At 44.9% G+C, this 21,698-nt stretch overlaps 2 protein-coding genes across 3 annotated transcripts in view; one reads left to right on the plus strand and one right to left on the minus strand.

Annotated features, from left to right (window-relative positions):
- Positions 1 to 21,698, minus strand: part of LOC141106751 (uncharacterized) — a 73,189-nt gene that overhangs the window by 15,222 nt on the left and 36,269 nt on the right. The window lies entirely within an intron of this gene.
- On the plus strand, positions 6,323 to 13,806 carry LOC141104520 (uncharacterized). Of its 2 annotated transcripts, XM_073594108.1 has the most exons (7): positions 6,323 to 6,463; positions 7,147 to 7,262; positions 7,375 to 7,472; positions 7,567 to 7,666; positions 7,959 to 8,054; positions 8,329 to 8,418; positions 12,557 to 13,806. In XM_073594108.1, the coding sequence occupies exons 2-7, from the start codon at positions 7,232 to 7,234 to the stop codon at positions 13,696 to 13,698; spliced, it is 1,557 nt and encodes a 518-aa protein (XP_073450209.1). In that variant the 5' UTR covers positions 6,323 to 6,463; positions 7,147 to 7,231; the 3' UTR covers positions 13,699 to 13,806. The 2 variants fall into 2 exon arrangements, with proteins under 2 accessions (XP_073450209.1, XP_073450210.1); XM_073594109.1 differs by lacking the exon at positions 7,959 to 8,054.

A 21,698-nucleotide genomic window follows, 5' to 3' on the forward strand; every position in this document is an offset into this window, starting at 1 on the left:
CTGCTGAAAAGGTCAACACATTTTGCGGATTGTCTGCTTCGTCAGGACCAGTAGAATTAAGCACATTGAAATAGATAAATGAAGAACCTAAAAACAGATCCAGAGTGGATGTAGTATAGTATGCTCGGTGTCCATTGAAGAAAAGGGTCAGTGGTCTCAAAAATAGCCTTCTGGCCCATGGGAGCACAATCCTTAGGTTATAATATCAAGGCCAGGTAAACCAGAATCTGAACTGATATAAATATAATATTGTAGTGGAGCAAAGATGGAGTCCAAATGAATTATCCTGCATGTTGTGCGATTGAGGGGCTCACCACACCTTAGATGTCAAAGATGGACAAATGAAACATAGGTCAGCAATAATTCAAAATCCCAAATAAGGCCCAATTGGCTCAAACAGATAGGTACAAGCCACAATCAAATGAAAGAAGTCATCTTCACAAGGGGATAAGCCACACACAGTCTAAGGGGATTCAACAGTAAACAGGCAGTTAGAGGGGGGAACAAACACTACAACCGGACTCAATCAGGTCTAGAAAATAACCTTATACCAGTAAAGATTACCTTGTATAGAGCTTAAAGACAGTATGTCTCACCCCTCCTTCCAGGATAGCAGCGCAATTCTGAATGGGAGTGAGATGCCTTAAATTCCTGATAGTGTGTCCTCCAAGGGTCACCAGGTGTGACGTGGGTGGGGCCAATCTGTCAGAAACCATGAATCAGACAGACAGAAGTACAGTTAAATCTACCTTTTTTTTATTATTAAACAAGTGAAACAGAGTAAACATTGTCAAAACATAGCCAGAGTTCAGGAACTGGAACAGATAGTCAGACAAGCCAAAATGTCAGGGAGCTAGAGTTGAGCGTAGTAGAACAACAAGCAGGATCTGGAGCCAGAAGGAATGTCAGCAAAAGCAAGTCTTTAACAGGAACACAGGAAAGCGTATAGAGATGTGACCAAGGCAAAGGCAGAGATCATCTGGGCTGGACGGCTTAAGTAGGCAGGACCGATGAGCAGAATATCATCAACAGGTGAGTCACTGTGGAGAGAAGAGAGCTGGCAATTAGCCAACAGCTGAGCGGCCAGCTCAGAGAAGGAAGGGCTGAGCCCAGCCCTGACACAATCAGATTGGTCCCATGATCGCCCACATCACACCCAGAGGGCCTTGCCTTACTCTTCTGTACCACACCCCACAGAAGTGACAGACCATGATGGCCAAACGGCATCCACACTATGATGTAAACCCGCGATTACCGCGGATGTACAAAGATAGCGTCCAACTGGAAATGCATCATTGGAAGCCTGAAAACCGTAAATACTTGGATCAACATCCTGTACACCCAAAATTCAGGTGTACCAATATGGCGCCTGCACAATACAGAACGCAGGCATTGCTCCATCTAGCTGTGTAACTGAGAACTCCCAGATACAATTACTCATCACAAAGATGGAGGGGCCATAGATGTCACAACATAATGATGTATATGTAAAAACGTGAATATCCATATATCGCAAGTGGAACAAAATATAAAAAGATCTGAAAAAGTGAAGAAGGGACATGGACCGGCAAGGCAAAAAAAAAACAAAAAAAAAAAAAACACAATGCCTCCTTCTGCATGTAACACCTAAATATCAAAAAAGGGAAAAAGATACAGAATCTCACAAAAGTGAGTACACCCCTCACATTTTGGTAAATATTTTATCTTTTCATGTGACAACACTGAAGAAAAGAGACATTGCTAAAATGTAAAGTAGCAAGTGTACAGCTTGTATAACAGTGTACATTTGCTGTCCTCTCAAAATAACTCAACACACAGCCATTAATGTCTAAACCACTGGCAACAAAAGTGAGTACACCCCTAAGTGAAAATGTCCAGATTGGGCCCAATTAGCCATTTTCCCTCTCCGATGTCATGTGGTTCGTTAGTATTACAAGGTCTCAGGTGTGAATGGGGAGCAGGTGTGTTAAATTTGGTGTTATTACTCTCACGCTCTCATACTGGTCACTGGAAGTTCAACATGACACCTAATGGCAAAGAACTCTCTGAGGATCTGAAAAAAAGAATTGTTGCTCTACATAAAGATGGCCTAGGCTAGAAGAAGAACCAAGAGCCTGAAACTGAGCTGCAGCAAGGTGGCCAAGACCATACAGCGATTTAACAGGACAGGTTCTACTCAGAACAGGCCTCGCCATGGTCGACCAAAGAAGTTGAGTGCTCAGCGTCATATCCAGAAAATGGAAATATGTCCAAATTAGGCCTAAAGTGTCAATATTTTGTGTGGCCACCATTCATTTCCAGCACTGCCTTAACCCTCTTGGGCATGGAGTTCACCAGAGCTTCACAGGCTGCCACTGGAATCCTCTTCCACTCCTCCATGACAACATCACGGAGCTGGAGGATGTTAGAGACCTTGCACTCCTTTACCTTCCGTTTGAGGATTCCCCACAGATGCTCAATAGGATTTAGGTCTGGAGACATGCTTGGCTAGTCCATCACCTTTACCCTCAGCTTCTTTAGCAAGCCAGTGGTCATCTTGGAGGTGTGTTTGGGGTCGTTGTATTGGATTACTGCCCTGCGGCCCAGTCCCCAACGGGAGGGGATCGTGCTTTGCTTCAGTATGTCACAGTACATGTTGGCATTCATGGTTCCCTCAATGAACTGTAGCTCTCTAGTGCCAGCAGAACTCATGCAGCCCCATCCCACCACCATGCTTGACTGTAGGCAAGACACACTTGTCTTTGTACTCCTGACCTGGCTGCTATCATACACACTTGACACCATCTGAACCAAATAAGTTTATCTTGGTCTCTTCAGACCACAGGACATGATTCCAGTAATCCATGTCCTTAGTCTGCTCTTCTTCATCAAACTGGTTGCAGGCTTTCTTGTGCATCATCTTTAGAAGAGGCTTCCTTCTGGGACGACAGCCATGCAGAGCAATTTTGTGCAGTGTGCGGCGTATGGTCTGAGCACTGACAGGCTGACCCCCCACCCCTTCAACCTCTGCAGCAATTCTGGCAGCACTCATACGTCTATTTCCCGAAGACAACCTCTGGATAAGACACTGAGCACGTGCACTCAACTTTTTTTGTTGACCATGGCGAGGCCTGTTCTGAGTGGAATCTGTCCTGTTAAACCGGTGTATGGTCTTGGCCACCGTGCTGCAGCTCAGTTTCAGGATCTTGGCAATCTTCTTATAGCCTAAGCCATCTGTAGAGCAACAATTATTTTTTTCAGATCCTCAGAAAGTTTTTTGCCATGAGGTGTCATGTTGAACTTCCAGTGACCAATATGAGAGAATGGGAGCAATAACACCAAATTTAACACACCTGACCCCACTCAAACCTAAGACCTTGTAACACTAACAAATCACATGGCAATGAGGAGGGAAAATGGCTATGTGGGCCCAATTTGGACTTTTTCACTTAGGGGTGTACTCACTTTTGTTGCCAGCGGTTTAGACATTAATGGCTGTGTGTTGAGTTATTTTGAGGGGACAACAAATGTACACTGTTATACAAGCTGTACACTCACTACTTTACATTGTAGCAAAGTGTCATTTCTTCAGTGTTGTCACATGAAAAGACAGAATAAAATATATATATAAGCACACAGACTTGATGGACTTCTGTGTTGGGGCAATGCACAGGCATGCCACACTGGAAGCAGAAACTGTGTCTGTTCATCTGCTGTGTTTCTATTGACAGCTATGGGACTTGCCAGCACGGGGATGTACTCAACACAACACCTGTGCAGGTAAAACACAGACCTAAATGGGGCACCAATGCAATTTTCCCTGTGTAAACAAAGCCTTAAGACTATCCTTCACTGGAAAAATCAGAAGTCAATAACTTTCAGGTATGTCCACATACATTTGGCCATATAATGGGTGTGATGGTTGGGTATCCACCAGTTTTTAGCAATATAAATGATTGATGAGGAAGTCTGAGTCTAAGGACTAAGGAGCTCCACATGGACCAAGGAGTCAGTGTAAACCAAGGTGACCACAACTTAGCCCACTTATTATCTTACTATCATTATCACCAACATAGGTTCACTGTAAAGTAAAAATCTCAGATCTTCAGTTCTGTAAAAAGGGGCACAGAGTGGGGGGGGGGGTGAAGTCACAGACATGTGTGGTACCGTATAAAACTATTCATGGTATCACCCTACCTGGAACCCAAAATAAATTTTCCCACAAAATGAAAAAAAGTCTTTCCGTCAGAGCTGTATATGTATCCCATCCACTTCACACAATCACCGCCAAATCCACAAACTATTACATTCCTCTTAACTAAGCGGACTTCCGTTCCTCTTCACCAGGCGGACTTCTATAAGGCTCAGGTCATGGTCTTCCAGGGAATACAGGTTCACTGTAAAGTAAAATCTCAGCTCCTCAGTCCTGTGAAAGAGGCACGGAGTGGGGGGGATGAAGTCATATAGACATCACCCTGTATACCCAGAACCAAAAAACTTTTCCCACAAAATGAAGTCTTTCAATCACAGCTGTATATGTATCGACTTCACACAATCACAACCAAATCTGCAAACTATTATATTCCCCACCCCCAGGCGGTCTTTCGTTCCCCCCCATCCCCAGGCGGTCTTTCGTTCCCCCCCATCCCCAGGCGGTCTTTCGTTCCCCCCCATCCCCAGGCGGTCTTTCGTTCCCTCACCCCCAGGCGGTCTTTCGTTCCCCCCCATCCCCAGGCGGTCTTTCGTTCCCCCCCATCCCCAGGCGGTCTTTCGTTCCCCCCCATCCCCAGGCGGTCTTTCGTTCCCCCCCATCCCCAGGCGGTCTTTCGTTCCCCCCCATCCCCAGGCGGTCTTTCGTTCCCCCCCATCCCCAGGCGGTCTTTCGTTCCCCCCCATCCCCAGGCGGTCTTTCGTTCCCCCCCATCCCCAGGCGGTCTTTCGTTCCCCCCCATCCCCAGGCGGTCTTTCATTTCCCCCCATCCCCAGGTGGTCTTTCGTTCCCCCTATCCCCAGGCGGTCTTTCGTTCCCCCCCATTCCCAGGCGGTCTTTCGTTCCCCCACCCCCAGGCGGTCTTTCGTTCCCCCACCCCCAGGCGGTCTTTCGTTCTCCCACCCCCAGGAGGTCTTTCGTTCCCCCACCCCCAGGAGGTCTTTCGTTCCCCCACCCCCAGGAGGTCTTTCGTTCCCCCACCCCCAGGAGGTCTTTCGTTCCCCCCATCCCCAGGCGGTCTTTCGTTCCCCCCATCCCCAGGCGGTCTTTCGTTCCCCCTTCCCCAGGCGGTCTTTCATTCCAAATCCCCAGGCGGCCTTTCGTTCCTCATCCCCAAGCGGCCTTTCGTTCCTCATCCCCAAGCGGCCTTTCGTTCCTCATCCCCAAGCGGCCTTTCGTTCCTCATCCCCAAGCGGCCTTTCGTTCCTCATCCCCAAGCGGCCTTTCGTTCCTCATCCCCAGGCGGCCTTTCGTTCCCCATCCCCAGGAGGTCTTACGTTCCTCGTCTCCAGGCAGACTCCTGTTCCTCATCCAAAGTCAGACTTCTATACCCCATCCAAAGGTGGACTTCTATATGGCTCAGGCCATGGTCTTCCGGAGAACATGGCTTCATCACCCCTGACCCCAGGGGAACCGGAAGATCTGACTGGTTGCTATGAGCAGCAAATATAGTTCTTCCTCCAGGTGCTTTTACATGAGGCTTGTCAAAACAGTTTGCAAAAATGTATGTGCTAGAATTTCAGTGGGGTCCAAAGGTGACATTGACACTAATTGGCCATCCCACTTATATAGTGGATACCCCTAAAACATCCACATTCTGCACATCTGAGGACAGCAGGAAGATGAGGATTTATGGAGGTGACATGATCCCCTCATCCAGTCCAAACAGTGCTGGGACCCCCTTCTCTCATAATAAGACATTATTACCTCCTCCTCACTGGACACACACTCTCCTTCCTCACATCCACCAGAAGCTGATACAAAACCGGAAGAGAACTCTGACAAGTCTCCTCATTTCCCACTTGAGCTGCAACAAAATGGACGCCGCCGGGCCTCCCACAGACTCTTCCTTCGCTCTGCGCACCCGTCACCATAGTAACCAGACGCGGCTAGCCGACAGAGGCTGATGGATCCAGCGCTCTCTATAAGGAAAACCACGCCCACCGGTCTGTGTACTCAGAGCAACCGCTAGAGGACAAAACTTATGCCCCCCTACATTTTGTCTGAACAGCGGCTGTTTTCAGCTATAATGCTCAGGAACATGTCTGAGATAATTTTTATGAATTTTAAAAAAGCATATGCTTTTACAATATTATTATTCATTGTGTTATATCTAATTGTAGGTTTATTTTTTGTTGACATTAAACAGAGAGAGCTGAGTGAAGATAGCGGCCATTTTCTTGTAGCTCTGAGTGTGAAGCGGAAGAGTTTGAATAGTTCAAAAAATTTCCTGTTATGCTTTGGAGGCTGAAGACTGTCACTACAGAGGAGGAGGTAATAATGTCTTCTTATTATGAGAGAAGGGGGTCCCAGCACTCTGTGGACTGGATGGGGGGATCATGTCACCTCCACACATCATCATCTTCCTGCAAGTCCTCTGATGTGTAGAACATTAGATGGGGGGCTCTGCTGAGCTGAGCATGTCTATACCCCATCATTGGTATCAGTGGGAGGAATAGTGCCCTATCATTGGTATCAATGGGAGGAATAGTGCTCCATTATTGGTGTCAGTGGGAGGAATAGTGCCCCTTCTTTGGTATCAATGGGAGGAATAGTGCCCCATCATTGGTATCAGTGGAAGAAATATTGCCCCATTATTGGTATCAGTGGGAGGAATAGTGCCCTATCAGTGGGAGGAATAGTGCCCTATCAGTGGGAGGAATAGTGCCCCATCTTTGTTATCAGTGGGAGGAATAGTGCCCCATCTTTGTTATCAGTGAGAGGAATAGTGCCCCATATTTGGTATCAGTGGGAGGAATAGTGCCCCATCATTGGCAGACCTTTTTTTGGTTATGCCCCATTGGACCGGCTGCAATACACATGGGCCAAACTGCTTCTAGTTTCTATTAGGCTTAAGTATTAGATTTTGGCTGAACTTCCATTTTAAGTGTCATCTTACAAGATCTAGATTGTATGTACATTTTAATGTTGATTATAGTATTATTCATATATTGCAGGGTTATTTTATTGCATCTGTTCAAGAAATTACATATAGAGAAGGAATATTTAGACAGACATAAGGATCTGTACAAGGAACTCAGAATGGAGGACCATCCATCCTTCACATCACAGGGTAAGGGTTATTTCTTGTAAAGGAGAGTATTGGGGATCCACCTAGATACACACATCCTCTGATATAAAGACATAGAAACCAAGTATTCAGTCAGTGTGTGTGTTTCCTACAGATGGATCCAGTAATGGGAACCCACCAGAGAGATGTCCCCATCCTCTGTATTCCCGGGACTCCACACAGGAACATCAGGAGATCCTTCAGGAGGATCAGGTAGACGGAGCTGAGAGTCTTAAAGAAAGTGCCATGATGTTTGATCTGAAATCATAATGCAGATAAAGTTGCCAACATTATTCATCTTATACAGGATGATAACCAGACTGTTAAAGCTGAAGATGAAGTTGAGATGCTTGTGAAGGGTGATGAGTTGTTAAAGGAGGAAGAAATCCCTCCAGAAATCGGCACAGGTGAGTAATAAACACTAAATCCAGAGAAGAGTCCCAGATTCTCCTTGTTCAGTCACAACAACAATCTCTTCTTCTCCCCCCTCCTCTGTCAGTAGACAGTAATGGGGAGACAGTATGTGCCCAGTGGGGGAGTCAGGAGACATCAGCCTCTATTAGACTCCGGCTCTCCTCCTCACATCATGTCATTGTGTGTTACCAGCCAAGAGACGTGACCAGTCTCCCCCCACACACACTCTCTGGGGTCTCTCATACATCTCAGTACAGGGGGCTTCACTCTCATCTTTATTCACAGACCCCGGAGAGACTCAGAGAGACGTTAAAGTTGAGGAGGAGGAAGAAGGATGTGTGAGGATCAAAAAGAAGGAAACTCCTCCAGAGATCAGCACAGGTGAGTAAAAAAACACTAAATCCAGAAAAGTGTCCCAGATTCTCCTTTAGTTTAGTCACTGCACTCTTCTCCTTCCCCCTCCTCTGTCAGTAGACAGTAATGGGGAGACAGTATGTGCCCAGTGGGGGAGTCAGGAGACATCAGCCTCTATTAGACTCCATCTAAACTCCTCACGTTGTGTGTTACCATCCAAGAGATGTGACCAGTCTCCCCCCACACACACTCTCTGGGGTCTCTCATACATCTCAGGCTTCACTCTAATCTTTATTCACAGACTTCGGAGACATCAGAAACACTCAGAGAGAAGTCAGAGCCAAGGAGGAGGAGATTAAAGAGGAAGAGATTGCTATAGAGATCGGCATGGGTACGTGATATAAAATAAATACAGAATAGTTACAGACTGAGAGCTCAGAGATTTGCAGAAAGAGATTTGCAACCATACTCCTAGAGATTCTACATCACAAGATGGCATACTATGCCAACGTCCAATATGAAAATGGTACTGACACAATTTTAAATGCAACACAGTGGCCTAATATTAACATGTTCCAAAAACAATTAGACAAAATGCATTTGAATAAATCACCTGGACCAGATGGCTTTCACCCATGTGTCTTCAAAGAGCTTAGCTTAGTTACTTCTGAGGTATTATTTCCAATGTGTAGAGGCTATCTAATGATTTGCTTGATACTATTGAATTGATGGCAAGAAAATATTGTGCCTTTTGTTTAAAGAGAGATGAAGGACTTTATTAACCACTTAAGGACCAAGCCTCTTTTTGACACTTGTTGTTTACAGGTTAAAATCTTTTTTTTTTTTTTTCTTAGAGCCCCCAAACATTTATATACCTTATATAAAAAAAAAAAAATATATATATTATATATAATTTTTTATGTCTACAGTGTCTACAATTTTGAGTTACAGAGGAGGTCTAGTGATAGAATTATTGCTCTCGCTCTAATGATCACGGCGATACCTCACATGTGTGGTTTGAACACTGTTTTCATATGCTGGCACAACTTACGTAAGCGTTCGCTTCTGCGTATTATTTATTTTACCTTTTTATTTTTACACTGTCCTTTTAAAAAAAACTTTTTTTGTAAACATCCCTTGTAATAGAAAAAAAAGCATGACAGGACCTCTTAAATATGAGATATGGGGTCAAAAAGACCTCAGATCTCATATTTACACTAAAATGCTTTGCTGGACACTGATAGAAGTCACAAGACTGCTCTAACTGCTGTTAAAAAAAGGTATTTAGCAGTTTATATTTATTCAATTAATTAATAATTTCCATGTTTTGTGTACTGTGGGAGTCCAGATATAGTGAGTGCGGGGTCCTGGGTTTAGTAACACTTTAAGGAGCCACAGACCTGTAAATTGAACTTTAATCACTTAAATACCAGGCACCTTCGCCCCCTTCCTGCCCAGGCCAATTTTCAGCGCTGTCGCACTTTGACTATTGCACGGCCATGCAGTACTGTACCCAAATTAAATTTTGTATCATTTTGTTTAAAGCAGATAGAGATTTATTTTGGTGGTACGTAATCACCACTGGGTTTTTATTTTTTACTAAACAAATCAAGAAAAAAAAAAATTTGAAAAAAAAAAAAAAAAGTCTTCTTAGGTTCTGTTACAAAATGTTGCAAATAAGTAATAGTCTTTACCAATGGCCACTGATGAGGCTGCACTGAGGAGCACTGATGAGGCTGCACTGAGGGGCAATGATGAGGCTGCACTAAGGGGCAATGATGAGGCTGCACTGAGGAGCACTGATGAGGCTGCACTGAGAAGCACTGATGAGGCTGCACTGAGGGGCAATGATGAGGCTGCACTAATGGGCACTAGTGAGGCAGCACTGATGGGCACTGACAAGGCTGCAGTGATGAGGCAGCACTGATTATCTGCATTGCTGGGGCTGCAATGATGATCATTGCCCTGATTATCAGTGTAAATCAGCTTTTCTTTCCTCATACAGTGACAGTGCATGAGGAAAGGAATGGCGATAACCACCAAGTTTGTTTACATGTGATCAGCTGTGATTGGACACAGCCAATCACATGATAAAGGGCCACTATGATTGGCCCTTTAGCTCGATCTGTGATCAGTTGTGTCCAAAGGACACAGTGGTCACAGAGCATGCCCGATGTCCGCCCTGGGATGACGTCCATGGACGCCCTCCCAGAACGAGAGACGTGCTGTAACCGTCTATCGGCTATGGCCCGGTATTAAAGCGGAGTTCCACCCAAAAGTAGAACTTCCTCTAATTTGTCATCTCCCCCCCCCCCCCAGTGCCACATTTGGCACCTTTCTGGGGGAGTGGATACCTGTCCTTGACAGGTACCCTCTCCCCACTTCCGGGAGACCAGGCCGCAGCGAATTAGGTCAGCAACTCGGCTCCCTCCTCCTTCCCCCGCTGCCAGGCCAGTAGGAGAGCACAGCGCATGTGCAGTAGGGACCCGGCGTGAAGCCATAAGGTTCCCTTACCGGAAATGGCGGTGGCAGCACCCGACAGCTGATGGAAATATCTGCTGCGTTGCTGACATCGCTGGACTCCGGGACAGGTAAGTGTCCTATTGTGAAGGAATGTAATGAACATAATGATAATCATAAAAATGCCTATTTTCTTATGTGTATACATGTTTCTATGCAACTCCTTACTTATTATATAGTAAACAGCTTAGCTCTGCATTGGAACCAAAGATGGCGTCTACAACCTGCTGCCCCCGTACTGGAGGTATGAGGAAGTAAGGAGAAGAACCAGCAACAACCAAGCCTCCAGCATCAAGTTTCTGCATTCTTCTTGTATTTCAGCCAATAAGATGTACCTTTTAGACTGACCACATTTACATAGTAGTGACGTATAATCTATTGTTCTTTGTGTATAAAACGTCGGACACCGCCCTGCAATAAACAGGGATCAGGAAGTGATTGAACTGAGCAGTCAGAGTGATTACTTCCAGCGTGCATGCACATCTACACTATATAATTAGAAACAGCAACAGACATCTAATTTGAACCCGATTGCGGTTCAGATCCATTACACTATTATTAAAAGTCAGCAGCTGCAGTATGTGTAGCTGCTGGCTTTTAATATTTGCAGGTATGGGCGGACTGTTTACTGTTCTATACTTTATGGAGCAAAGTATGTCTAGTACTATGTTGCTAAGTGCTTTCTAAGCCTAGTTGTGAGGTTATGAACTTACCTCCTCTCCCCTCCTGCTGTGGTTGACTTGACAATCGCTAGGAAGGAGATGGCTGCTTCATAACAGCAGTTTGACTGTGCTCTGGACACTTTCCACAGACAAGGAATGGCAAGGGAATTGCAGAGGCTACCCTGTTTCCCCCAAAATAAGACCTAGCGTGGTTGTCGGTGATGGCTGCAATATAAGCCCCACCCCCCAAATAAGCCCTAATTAAAGTCCTTGTAGGTCTTATTTCAGGGTAGGGCTTATTTTCGGGGGAAACAGTGCAGGGCTTATTTGGGGGGTAGGTCTTATATTGCAGCCATCACCGACAACCACGCTAGGTCTTATTTTTGGGGAAACAGGGTACCACCTCATTATTAATCAGCCCTTTGCTTCCTAGTTGTCAGATCAGCTATCAGATCAGCTGTGGCAGGATAGGAGGGGGTAGGACGGACCTCATAACTAGAATTAGAAAGCACCTAGCAACATAGGACAAAGCATTGCATGTACTGCATGTTTCAGACCATTGCTGGAAGATTACAGCTTACTCATAGATCAAGCATCCTTATTTGCAGCATGCTGGCAGGACACGGGCTTTTAGGCTTTTCTATTCAGGCTATGGCTTTAGAAAGGAAAAAAAAAACTTTAAATAAACTGTAAGGCATATTGATGCAACTCGAACACATTTAGCTTATATAAAGTGAAGATTAATTTGGGCTTAAAGAACACTGCCACTAAAAAAGTGCTAATGGTTCATCAATTTGCTTACTGTGTCACCTTCTTGGTCACTGGACTGGATGAGTTGGGTACTGGTTATGTCTGGGTGGGAATTCCTGCCTTTTTTCTTTTTTTTTTTTTTTTTAACCTGAAGATGGCAGCATGACCTAGGTAGTCATGAGTATGAAGTCCTCTGTGTCCTTTGATGTTTGATTAAGAAAACTTTATGCTTACCTGTCTGGTTGGGTGCTGATACTATCCGGCACTTCCAGGTAAGTCAAAAAGTGTGTTCATTGCTGGCCACTGTGGTTCCTCCTGGCAACCCCTTATTCACTACAGCACACATTTGTGACATGGGGGTTTGCAGTAAGAACTACAACGGCCAGCATGGAACAATGCTGTTTGACACTCCTGGAAGTGTCTGATAGTATTGGTGCCCAGAGCTCTGCAAGAGAATGAAATTTCAATACATCTGCCACCAAACCGTATGAAGCTTCTTTTTTTCTCAGGGTATTGCCAGAAAATGTTTTTATATTTACAGGGTCATTAAAAAACAGATACACTGTATTTCTTTTGTTAACTTTTCTCTTCCTGCAGATGGCCAGTACAGGACTTGTGATAAAGATGACATGACATCCGATTCATCAGGAGATGATGGTACCACATCCGATTCTTCTGAAGAAAATCCCAATGCCTCAAAACTATATCCTGTCCCTCACAGAGCAGATCTGTCATCAAATTCCTCTACACAAGGGGGAAGTCTTCCTGACAGTGGTAATACCGACAAGCATGATAAGTCTTATGCCAAAAAGGCAGACCCCATCTCACAGCCGATGAACCAAAAAGTAGAGAAACCCTATTCATGTTCTGAATGCGGGAAGGGTTTTACGCGGAGATACAATCTTAATATACACCAGAAAGGTCACAAGGGGGAGACACCTTATTCATGTTCCGAATGTGGGAAATGGTTTTCTTTCAGTTCAGATCTCACTAAACATAAAAGAACTCACACGGGGGAAAAGCCATACTCCTGTTCTGAATGCGGAAGATGTTTTTCACTTAACTCTGATCTTACTAAACACAAGATGATTCACAGAGGAGAGAAGCCATATTCATGCTTGGAATGCGGGAAGAGATTTACTCGGAGATACAATCTTCTCGTACACCAGAAAGGTCACAAAGGGGAGAAGCCTTTTTCATGTTCGGAATGTGGAAAGTGTTTCCGTTTAAAACATTTCCTTATTGAACACCATAGAGCTCACACAGGTGACAAGCCATACTCATGTTCTGAATGTGACAAATGCTTTATCAAAAAATCGTATCTTGATAGACACCATGCAACTCACACCGGAGAGAAGCCATATTCATGTTCGGTATGTGGAAAATGTTTTGCCAATGTATCAAATCTTAACAGTCACCAGAGAAGTCACACAAAACCATTTTCTTGCTCCAAGTGTGGTGAAAGTTTTTCTCGAAGATCGACCCTTAGCGTACACGAAAGAGTTCATACGGGTGAGAAGCCATATGCGTGCCCTATATGTGGGAAATGTTTTGCCCAAAAATCAAGTCTCCTGAAACATCAAAAGACTCACACAAGGGATGTTCGCTATGTTTGGCATTCCTGTTCTGAATGTAGGAGGTGCTTTAGGAGTAAATCAAATCTAAAATCACACGAGGAAGCTCACAAAAGATTAAATCTAATGTTAAATCAGATCAAAAACACACAGGAAAAATCTTAAGAAAAAAGCCAATGTTTGTTAACTTATTGATATATTGTATATCATTGTTAGACATTTTGTTATTTATTGTAAACATGATGCTATTAAATTCAACCTTATTATTTTTAATTTGCACAAGCTGTAAGTTTTTTTTTTTGTTTTTTAGTTTTTTTTTTAGAAAAAACATTTTTGGATGCTGCATCTTTGCAGTGTAGAAAACTAGTTGTTTTGAACGTTGAGGCATATGATGTGGCTTTTTTCATTACAATGAAGATATTGCTCATGTGGTGAAAATGAATAGAAAACCAGAAGATGAAAAATTACTATGATATATTAACCATAATTTTCCTTTCCTGGGGCCTAAGCATGTCACCAAGATTAGGTTGAACTCTGCCTCAGAGACCTATATGACTGGGTGCATATAAGGATTTACCCATTACATGCAGCCAACAATCTGACAGTCTAATCCAGGGGTCTCCAAACTTTCTAAACAAAGGGCCAGTTTACTGTCTTTGAGATTTTGGAGGGGCTGGACTGTGGCCAGTGGGTTTTGAAAATGCTCCAGCGTCAGTGGGAGTAAGCAATGTCCCAGGTTTGCTGGTCAGTTGGAGTAAAGAGTTGGATGTGAAATAGTGTCCCATCATTGGTGTCAATGGGAGGAATGATGCCCTATTGCTTTCAGTGGGAGGAACAGTGCCCCATGGATTTCAGTGGGAGGAATAATGCTCCATCGTTGGTATCAATGTGTGGAATGATGCTCCACTGTTGGTGTCAGCGAAAGTAATTGTGTTTCAGTGAGAGAAATAGTGCCCAAAGGACAGATAACATCTAGCAAAGGGCCACATCTATCCCGCGGTTTGGAGACCATTGGTTTAGTTCAAGATTCTTAACAAACCTGGGTGGGGAATATTGTGCACAGCAAAGGAAAATTATGGCATGTATATCATGCCTCACCATGTCACCACAATTGAGAACTGTGTACCAATCATCCAAAAAAATGGGAGAGTGCCACTGAAAAATAAGAAATCTGAGTATGAGAAATGGCAGAGGTCAAAACTTTAGAACTGAATGCACAATGAGAGACTGTGGCTACTTCCAGCCTGTTGTGACTGACAAAAGTATTCTACAAGTAAAACCTGCAGCTTTAAAGATTTCAGCTTGTACCCCCATCACCAATGTCCAGGATGCTGTCATGCCTCTGGACGCACCTTAATATTGCACAGCAGGTCCAAGCCCCACATGTTGTAGGCTATCTTGATGGTTCGTAGAAGCCATGCTGCAGATCTTCTTGCAGTGGCCAGTTGACCTTTACCCATACCCATAGATGGGATGAAAAAACCTGATTGGTACAGTTTTCTTCAGATACTTCAAGATGAGACTTTTTGGATTCAGAGTGTGCCATTGGTGTTCCTCTGCTGTTTGTGGATCTGGAAAAACCTGGCAGAGACTACTCCATGTCTAGATAGAATTTGGTCATCTATATGTAACTTTGGATGAAAGGCCAATGAGGGTCCTAAGTCCACCTTGTCCTGATAAATCACAAACAAGGTTCTATTATACTCAGTGCTTGAAGCTCAGAAACTGTCCTGGTGCAGGTTACGGCACTTTGTATAGCATTTCACCCTAAAGACGGCATTTTCAAGTTTCACTTACCTGCTAAAAAGATGAGTTTTTGAAGGCTTTAAGGGTCATAGGAACACCCCAATTTGGAAAAATTGGCTTTTTGGGCAGTTTTACCTTCAAAAGAGCTTTGTTATTCATAGAGCAAAGTGCTGAAGTTTGAACCTTGGTGGTACTATATGATAAGCCCAAATTTGTTTCTTTCTGTAGGAAGCGAAATGGAAGACTTACTGGCAAAATCACAATGGCCTGCACTCTCTTTTGCTTACTTTTTTGGAGAACCCGGAAGATCAGAGGTAGGGATGAGCTTCGAGTTCGAGTCGAACTCATGTTCGACTCGAACATTGGCTGTTCGCAAGTTCACCGAACAGCGAACAATTTGGGGTGTTCGCGGCAAATTCGAATGCCGCGGAACACCCTTTAAAAGTCTATGGGAGAAATCAAAAGTGCTAATTTTAAAGGCTAATATGCAAGTTATTGTCATAAAAAGTGTTTGGGGACCTGGGTCCTGCCCCAGGGGACATGGATCAATGCAAAAAAAAGTTTTAAAAACGGCCGTTTTTTCAGGAGCAGTGATTTTAATAATACTTAAAGTCAATCAATAAAAGTGTAATATCCCTTTAAATTTCGTACCTGGGGGGTGTCTATAGTGTGCCTGTAAAGGGGCGCATGTTTCCTGTGTTTAGAACAGTCTGACAGCAAAATGACATTTTGAAGGAAAAAACTCATTTAAAACTACCCGCGGCTATTGCATTGCCGACAATACACATAGAAGTTCATTGATAAAAACGGCATGGGAATTCCCCAAAGGGGAACCCCGAACCAAAATTAAAAAAAAAAAATGACGTGGGGGTCCCCCTAAATTCCATACCAGGCCCTTCAGGTCTGGTATGGATATTAAGGGGAACCCCGGCCAAAATTAAAAAAAAAAAAATGACGTGGGGTTCCCCCTAAATTCCATACCAGACCCTTCAGGTCTGGTATGGATTTTAAGGGGAACCCCGCGCCAAAAAAAAAAAAAAAAAAAAACGGCGTGGGGTCCCCCCAAAAATCCATACCAGACCCTTATCCGAGCACGCAACCTGGCAGGCCGCAGGAAAAGAGGGGGGGACAAGAGTGCGGCCCCCCCTCCCTCCTGAACCGTACCAGGCCACATGCCCTCAACATTGGGAGGGTGCTTTGGGGTAGCCCCCCAAAACACCTTGTCCCCATGTTGATGAGGACAAGGGCCTCATCCCCACAACCCTGGCCGGTGGTTGTGGGGGTCTGCGGGCGGGGGGCTTATCGGAATCTGGAAGCCCCCTTTAACAAGGTGACCCCCAGATCCCGGCCCCCCCCTGTGTGAAATGGTAAGGGGGTACATAAGTACCCCTACCATTTCACGAAAAAAGTGTCAAAAATGTTAAAAATGACAAGAGACAGTTTTTGACAATTCCTTTATTTAAATGCTTCTTCTTTCTTCTATCTTCCTTCATCTTCTGGTTCTTCTGGCTCTTCTGGTTCTTCTGGTTCTTCCTCCGGCGTTCTCGTCCAGCATCTCCTCCGCGGCGTCTTCTGTCTTCTTCTCCTCGGGCCGCTCCGCACCCATGGCATGGGGGGGAGGCTCCCGCTCTTCTCTTCTTCTTTTCTTCTTTTCTTCTTTTCTTCTTTTCTTCTTTTCTTCTCTTCTTCTCTTCTTCTTCATTTTCTTCTCCGGGCCGCTCCGCAATCCATGCTGGCATGGAGGGAGGCTCCCGCTGTGTGACGGCGCTCCTCGTCTGACAGTTCTTAAATAACGGGGGGCGGGGCCACCCGGTGACCCGCCCCCCTCTGACGCACGGTGACTTGACAGGACTTCCCTGTGGCATTCCCCGTGACGTCACAGGGAAGTCCCGTCAAGTCACCGTGCGTCAGAGGGGGGCGGGGTCACCGGGTGGCCCCGCCCCCCCGTTATTTAAGAACTGTCAGACGAGGAGCGCCGTCACACAGCGGGAGCCTCCCTCCATGCCAGCATGGATTGCGGAGCGGCCCGGAGAAGAAAATGAAGAAGAAGAGAAGAAGAGAAGAAAAGAAGAAGAGAAGAAGAGAAGAGCGGGAGCCTCCCCCCCATGCCATGGGTGCGGAGCGGCCCGAGGAGAAGAAGACAGAAGACGCCGCGGAGGAGATGCTGGACGAGAACGCCGGAGGAAGAACCAGAAGAACCAGAAGAGCCAGAAGAACCAGAAGATGAAGGAAGATAGAAGAAAGAAGAAGCATTTAAATAAAGGAATTGTCAAAAACTGTCTCTTGTCATTTTTAACATTTTTGACACTTTTTTCGTGAAATGGTAGGGGTACTTATGTACCCCCTTACCATTTCACACAGGGGGGGGCCGGGATCTGGGGGTCACCTTGTTAAAGGGGGCTTCCAGATTCCGATAAGCCCCCCGCCCGCAGACCCCCACAACCACCGGCCAGGGTTGTGGGGATGAGGCCCTTGTCCTCATCAACATGGGGACAAGGTGTTTTGGGGGGCTACCCCAAAGCACCCTCCCAATGTTGAGGGCATGTGGCCTGGTACGGTTCAGGAGGGAGGGGGGGCCGCACTCTCGTCCCCCCCTCTTTTCCTGCGGCCTGCCAGGTTGCGTGCTCGGATAAGGGTCTGGTATGGATTTTTGGGGGGACCCCACGCCGTTTTTTTTTTTTGGCGCGGGGTTCCCCTTAAAATCCATACCAGACCTGAAGGGTCTGGTATGGAATTTAGGGGGGACCCCACGTCATTTTTTTTTTTAAATTTTGGCCGGGGTTCCCCTTAATATCCATACCAGACCTGAAGGGCCTGGTATGGAATTTAGGGGGACCCCCACGTCATTTTTTTTTTTTAATTTTGGTTCGGGGTTCCCCTTTGGGGAATTCCCATGCCGTTTTTATCAATGAACTTCTATGTGTATTGTCGGCAATGCAATAGCCGCGGGTAGTTTTAAATGAGTTTTTTCCTTCAAAATGTCATTTTGCTGTCAGACTGTTCTAAACACAGGAAACATGCGCCCCTTTACAGGCACACTATAGACACCCCCCAGGTACGAAATTTAAAGGGATATTACACTTTTATTGTTTGACTTTAAGCATTATTAAAATCACTGCTCCTGAAAAAACGGCCGTTTTTAAAACTTTTTTTTGCATTGATCCATGTCCCCTGGGGCAGGACCCAGGTCCCCAAACACTTTTTATGACAATAACTTGCATATAAGCCTTGAAAATTAGCACTTTTGATTATTCATGTTCGTGTCCCATAGACTTTAACGGTGTTCGCATGTTCGAACGAACTTTTTTCCTGTTCGCATGTTCTGGTGCGAACCGAACAGGGGGGTGTTCGGCTCATCCCTAATCAGAGGCACTGGGGAAAGATGTACTGTAAACTAATGGGCAATAACCGACTGTTTTGCTTTCTATTATGCTACACTTTACTCTCAGATAAATTACTTAATGGACAATCTCCGCACTTACCTCTCTGACATTGACTTCCTTGTCTTGACCTCGGCCTATAGAGATCAGCTTGACTCACTATCACGCTCAAGGAGGTTCAGCGGCCCTATCGTCCCTTTAGACACGGAAAACATCGGGGCCTGATGGGTTCCCTACTGAATTATACAGGATATATGCAGAAGACATAGCACCTAGATTCCACTCTATGCTTTTAACCTCCTTAAGAGCGGGGTCCCTGCTGGCCCAAACCTGGCAAAGATCTGAAGCTTTGTAAATCCAATCGCCCAATATCTTTGAACGTGGATGCTAAGATTCTGGCAAAGATTTTGGCAAACCGTTTGAATAAGGTAATTATGGCCCTAGTGCATCCGGACCAATCCAAGTTCATGCCGGGCAGAGGGACGGATATTAACATTCGCAGACTGTTTACCCATATCGATCTGGCTGAGGAAGGTAATACTGGGGTGGTAGCGGCGTTGGAAGGCATTAGACTCAGTCGAGTAGCACCTCCTCTGGATGGTGTTGGAATGCTTCGGTTTCAGACCTAAGTTTATCTCATGGATACAACTTTTGTACGGGAACCTGACAGCTAGAGTTAGAGTGAATGGCTGCCCCATTTAGCTTGAGTAGAGGGACTAGGCAGGATTGTCCTCTTTCCCCGGGACTCTTTGCCCTGGCGATCCTTTTACGCCAGGACTCCAGGGTGAAGGGAATTCCAGTTGGAGTACTCCAAGAAAAAGTGTCTCTCTACGCAGGTGACACGCTATTATACCTGGCTGATGCGGGTGCCTCATTGAAATCCGCCCTGGAGATTATTGACCAATTTGGTCAGTACTCAGGGATACGCACTAACTGGGACAAGTCAGTTCTATTTTCCCTTCATCCCTCATGTTCTGGTATGGACACACATATGCCACTCTAGTGGGTGGAGGACTTTACGTATCTGTGATCCTTACTTGCCTACCTGGAAAACAACCTATTCCTCTTAATTGCCCAGTTTACTAGGAAGTGTCAGTCCTGCAAAACCCTGGCATTATTGCCAGTGGGCAGAGTAAATTTACTAAAGATGGTCTATCTGCCCTAGTTTTTGTATTTTTTCAGGAACACTCTGATCCCTATCCCTAAATCAGTCTTTCGTAGGTTGGATAGAATCATAGTGTGTTTTGTTTGGGCATGGAAAACTCCACGAGCGGCAAAGCGAACACTCCAGCTCCCTCTCTCTCAGGGGGGTCTGGCAATGCCATATTTTCAACTCTACTACTGGGCGGCAGTACTGGTGACTGTCTGATGGTGGTTTAGCCAGCCCAAACAGAATCCTGCGGTATCTTTGGAGGCAGCCATTCTGGGGTCCTATGCAGCCTTGAGTAATCTGGTTTATAGAGGGCCTAGGAATAAATAATTAATTACGGTAATATTTAACTCAGATGTTCAAAATTATTGAGACAGTGTGCCACTTGTGAACTGTGACGTGTTCTAATGTAAAACAGGATTAGTTTAGCATTAAGTAGAAACACTAACTATGCATAAATAAAATTATAAATAGATAAATATACAATAGTTCCAGTTTATCAAACAATATGGTAGATTTCAGGTAAAGTTTATATATAGTCCATGCAAAGAGGAAAATTATAAACCATGTAGGAAAAGCAGAGTTCAGGTAAAAATTGCTGTGTATTTCACCCTAGAGGGTACACCGCGGTGACTTCAGTGCGATTTTTCACAAGATGACTTGTAGTGCTCGCCCCCCAGTGTTACCCCACTCACCAGAAATAACCACCCCTGCAGGGGTACCAAGCGTCTGAGTGGGTGCCTTAGGGCGGGTGTTTTTCACTCCAAAGACTGCTTCCAATCCTCTGCTTAGTGCGGTCCTCACGGTTGTTGCAGGGAAAAAGAGTGTTCTAATATCATCATACTCCTCCAGCTGTATACCACCTTTAAAATGTTAAACTCTCCAGATGACCGAAGAAAAGAGAAACACAAGGGGCTGCCTTCGTGAAGTATGTATAGGTAGTTTATTCCAATTAAGCAAAGAAAAGTTCAAAACGAATATCCAAATCGAAACTAGCCAAAAATTGTATTTGAAATCGAATCAAGCTGCGCTGTATGCAAGGAACGAACCAGCATCGAAATTGCGAGCGTGCGTTCCAACTTGCGTTCCAGCGTCTACTTCCGGGTATGACGTGTGAGCGTGACTCCGCCTTACGCGTTTCGTCATAGGACGTTTTCAAAACTTTCACCACACTTGGAGCATACAGCGCAGCTTGATTCGATTTCAAATACAATTTTTGGCTAGTTTCGATTTGGATATTCGTTTTGAACTTTTCTTTGCTTAATTGGAATAAACTACCTATACATACTTCACGAAGGCAGCCCCTTGTGTTTCTCTTTTCTTCGGTCATCTGTAGAGTTTAACATTTTAAAGGTGGTATACAGCTGGAGGAGTATGATGATATTAGAACACTCTTTTTCCCTGCAACAACCGTGAGGACCGCACTAAGCAGAGGATTGGAAGCAGTCTTTGGAGTGAAAAACACCCGCCCTAAGGCACCCACTCAGACGCTTGGTACCCCTGCAGGGGTGGTTATTTCTGGTGAGTGGGGTAACACTGGGGGGCAAGCACTACAAGTCACCTTGTGAAAAATCGCACTGAAGTCACCGCGGTGTACCCTCTAGGGTGAAATACACAGCAATTTTTACCTGAACTCTGCTTTTCCTACATGGTTTGTAATTTTCCTCTTTGCATGGACTATATATAAACTTTACCTGAAATCTACCATATTGTTTGATAAACTGGAACTATTGTATATTTATCTATTTATAATTTTATTTATGCATAGTTAGTGTTTCTACTTAATGCTAAACTAATCCTGTTTTACATTAGAACACGTCACAGTTCACAAGTGGCACACTGTCTCAATAATTTTGAACATCTGAGTTAAATATTACCGTAATTAATTA

This window comes from Aquarana catesbeiana, linkage group LG08, assembly GCF_042186555.1.
Source record: "Aquarana catesbeiana isolate 2022-GZ linkage group LG08, ASM4218655v1, whole genome shotgun sequence".
Classification (NCBI taxonomy): domain Eukaryota; kingdom Metazoa; phylum Chordata; class Amphibia; order Anura; family Ranidae; genus Aquarana; species Aquarana catesbeiana.

Bases quoted from the DNA above. Each gene is read 5' to 3' on its own strand.
- LOC141104520 (XM_073594108.1), top strand. From the start codon at position 7,232: ATGGAGGACCATCCATCCTTCACATCACAGG. The intron at 7,473-7,566 runs GTAGACGGAGCT...CATCTTATACAG, and splicing joins AGATCCTTCAGGAGGATCAG to GATGATAACCAGACTGTTAA. The intron at 8,055-8,328 runs GTGAGTAAAAAA...CTTTATTCACAG, and splicing joins TCCTCCAGAGATCAGCACAG to ACTTCGGAGACATCAGAAAC.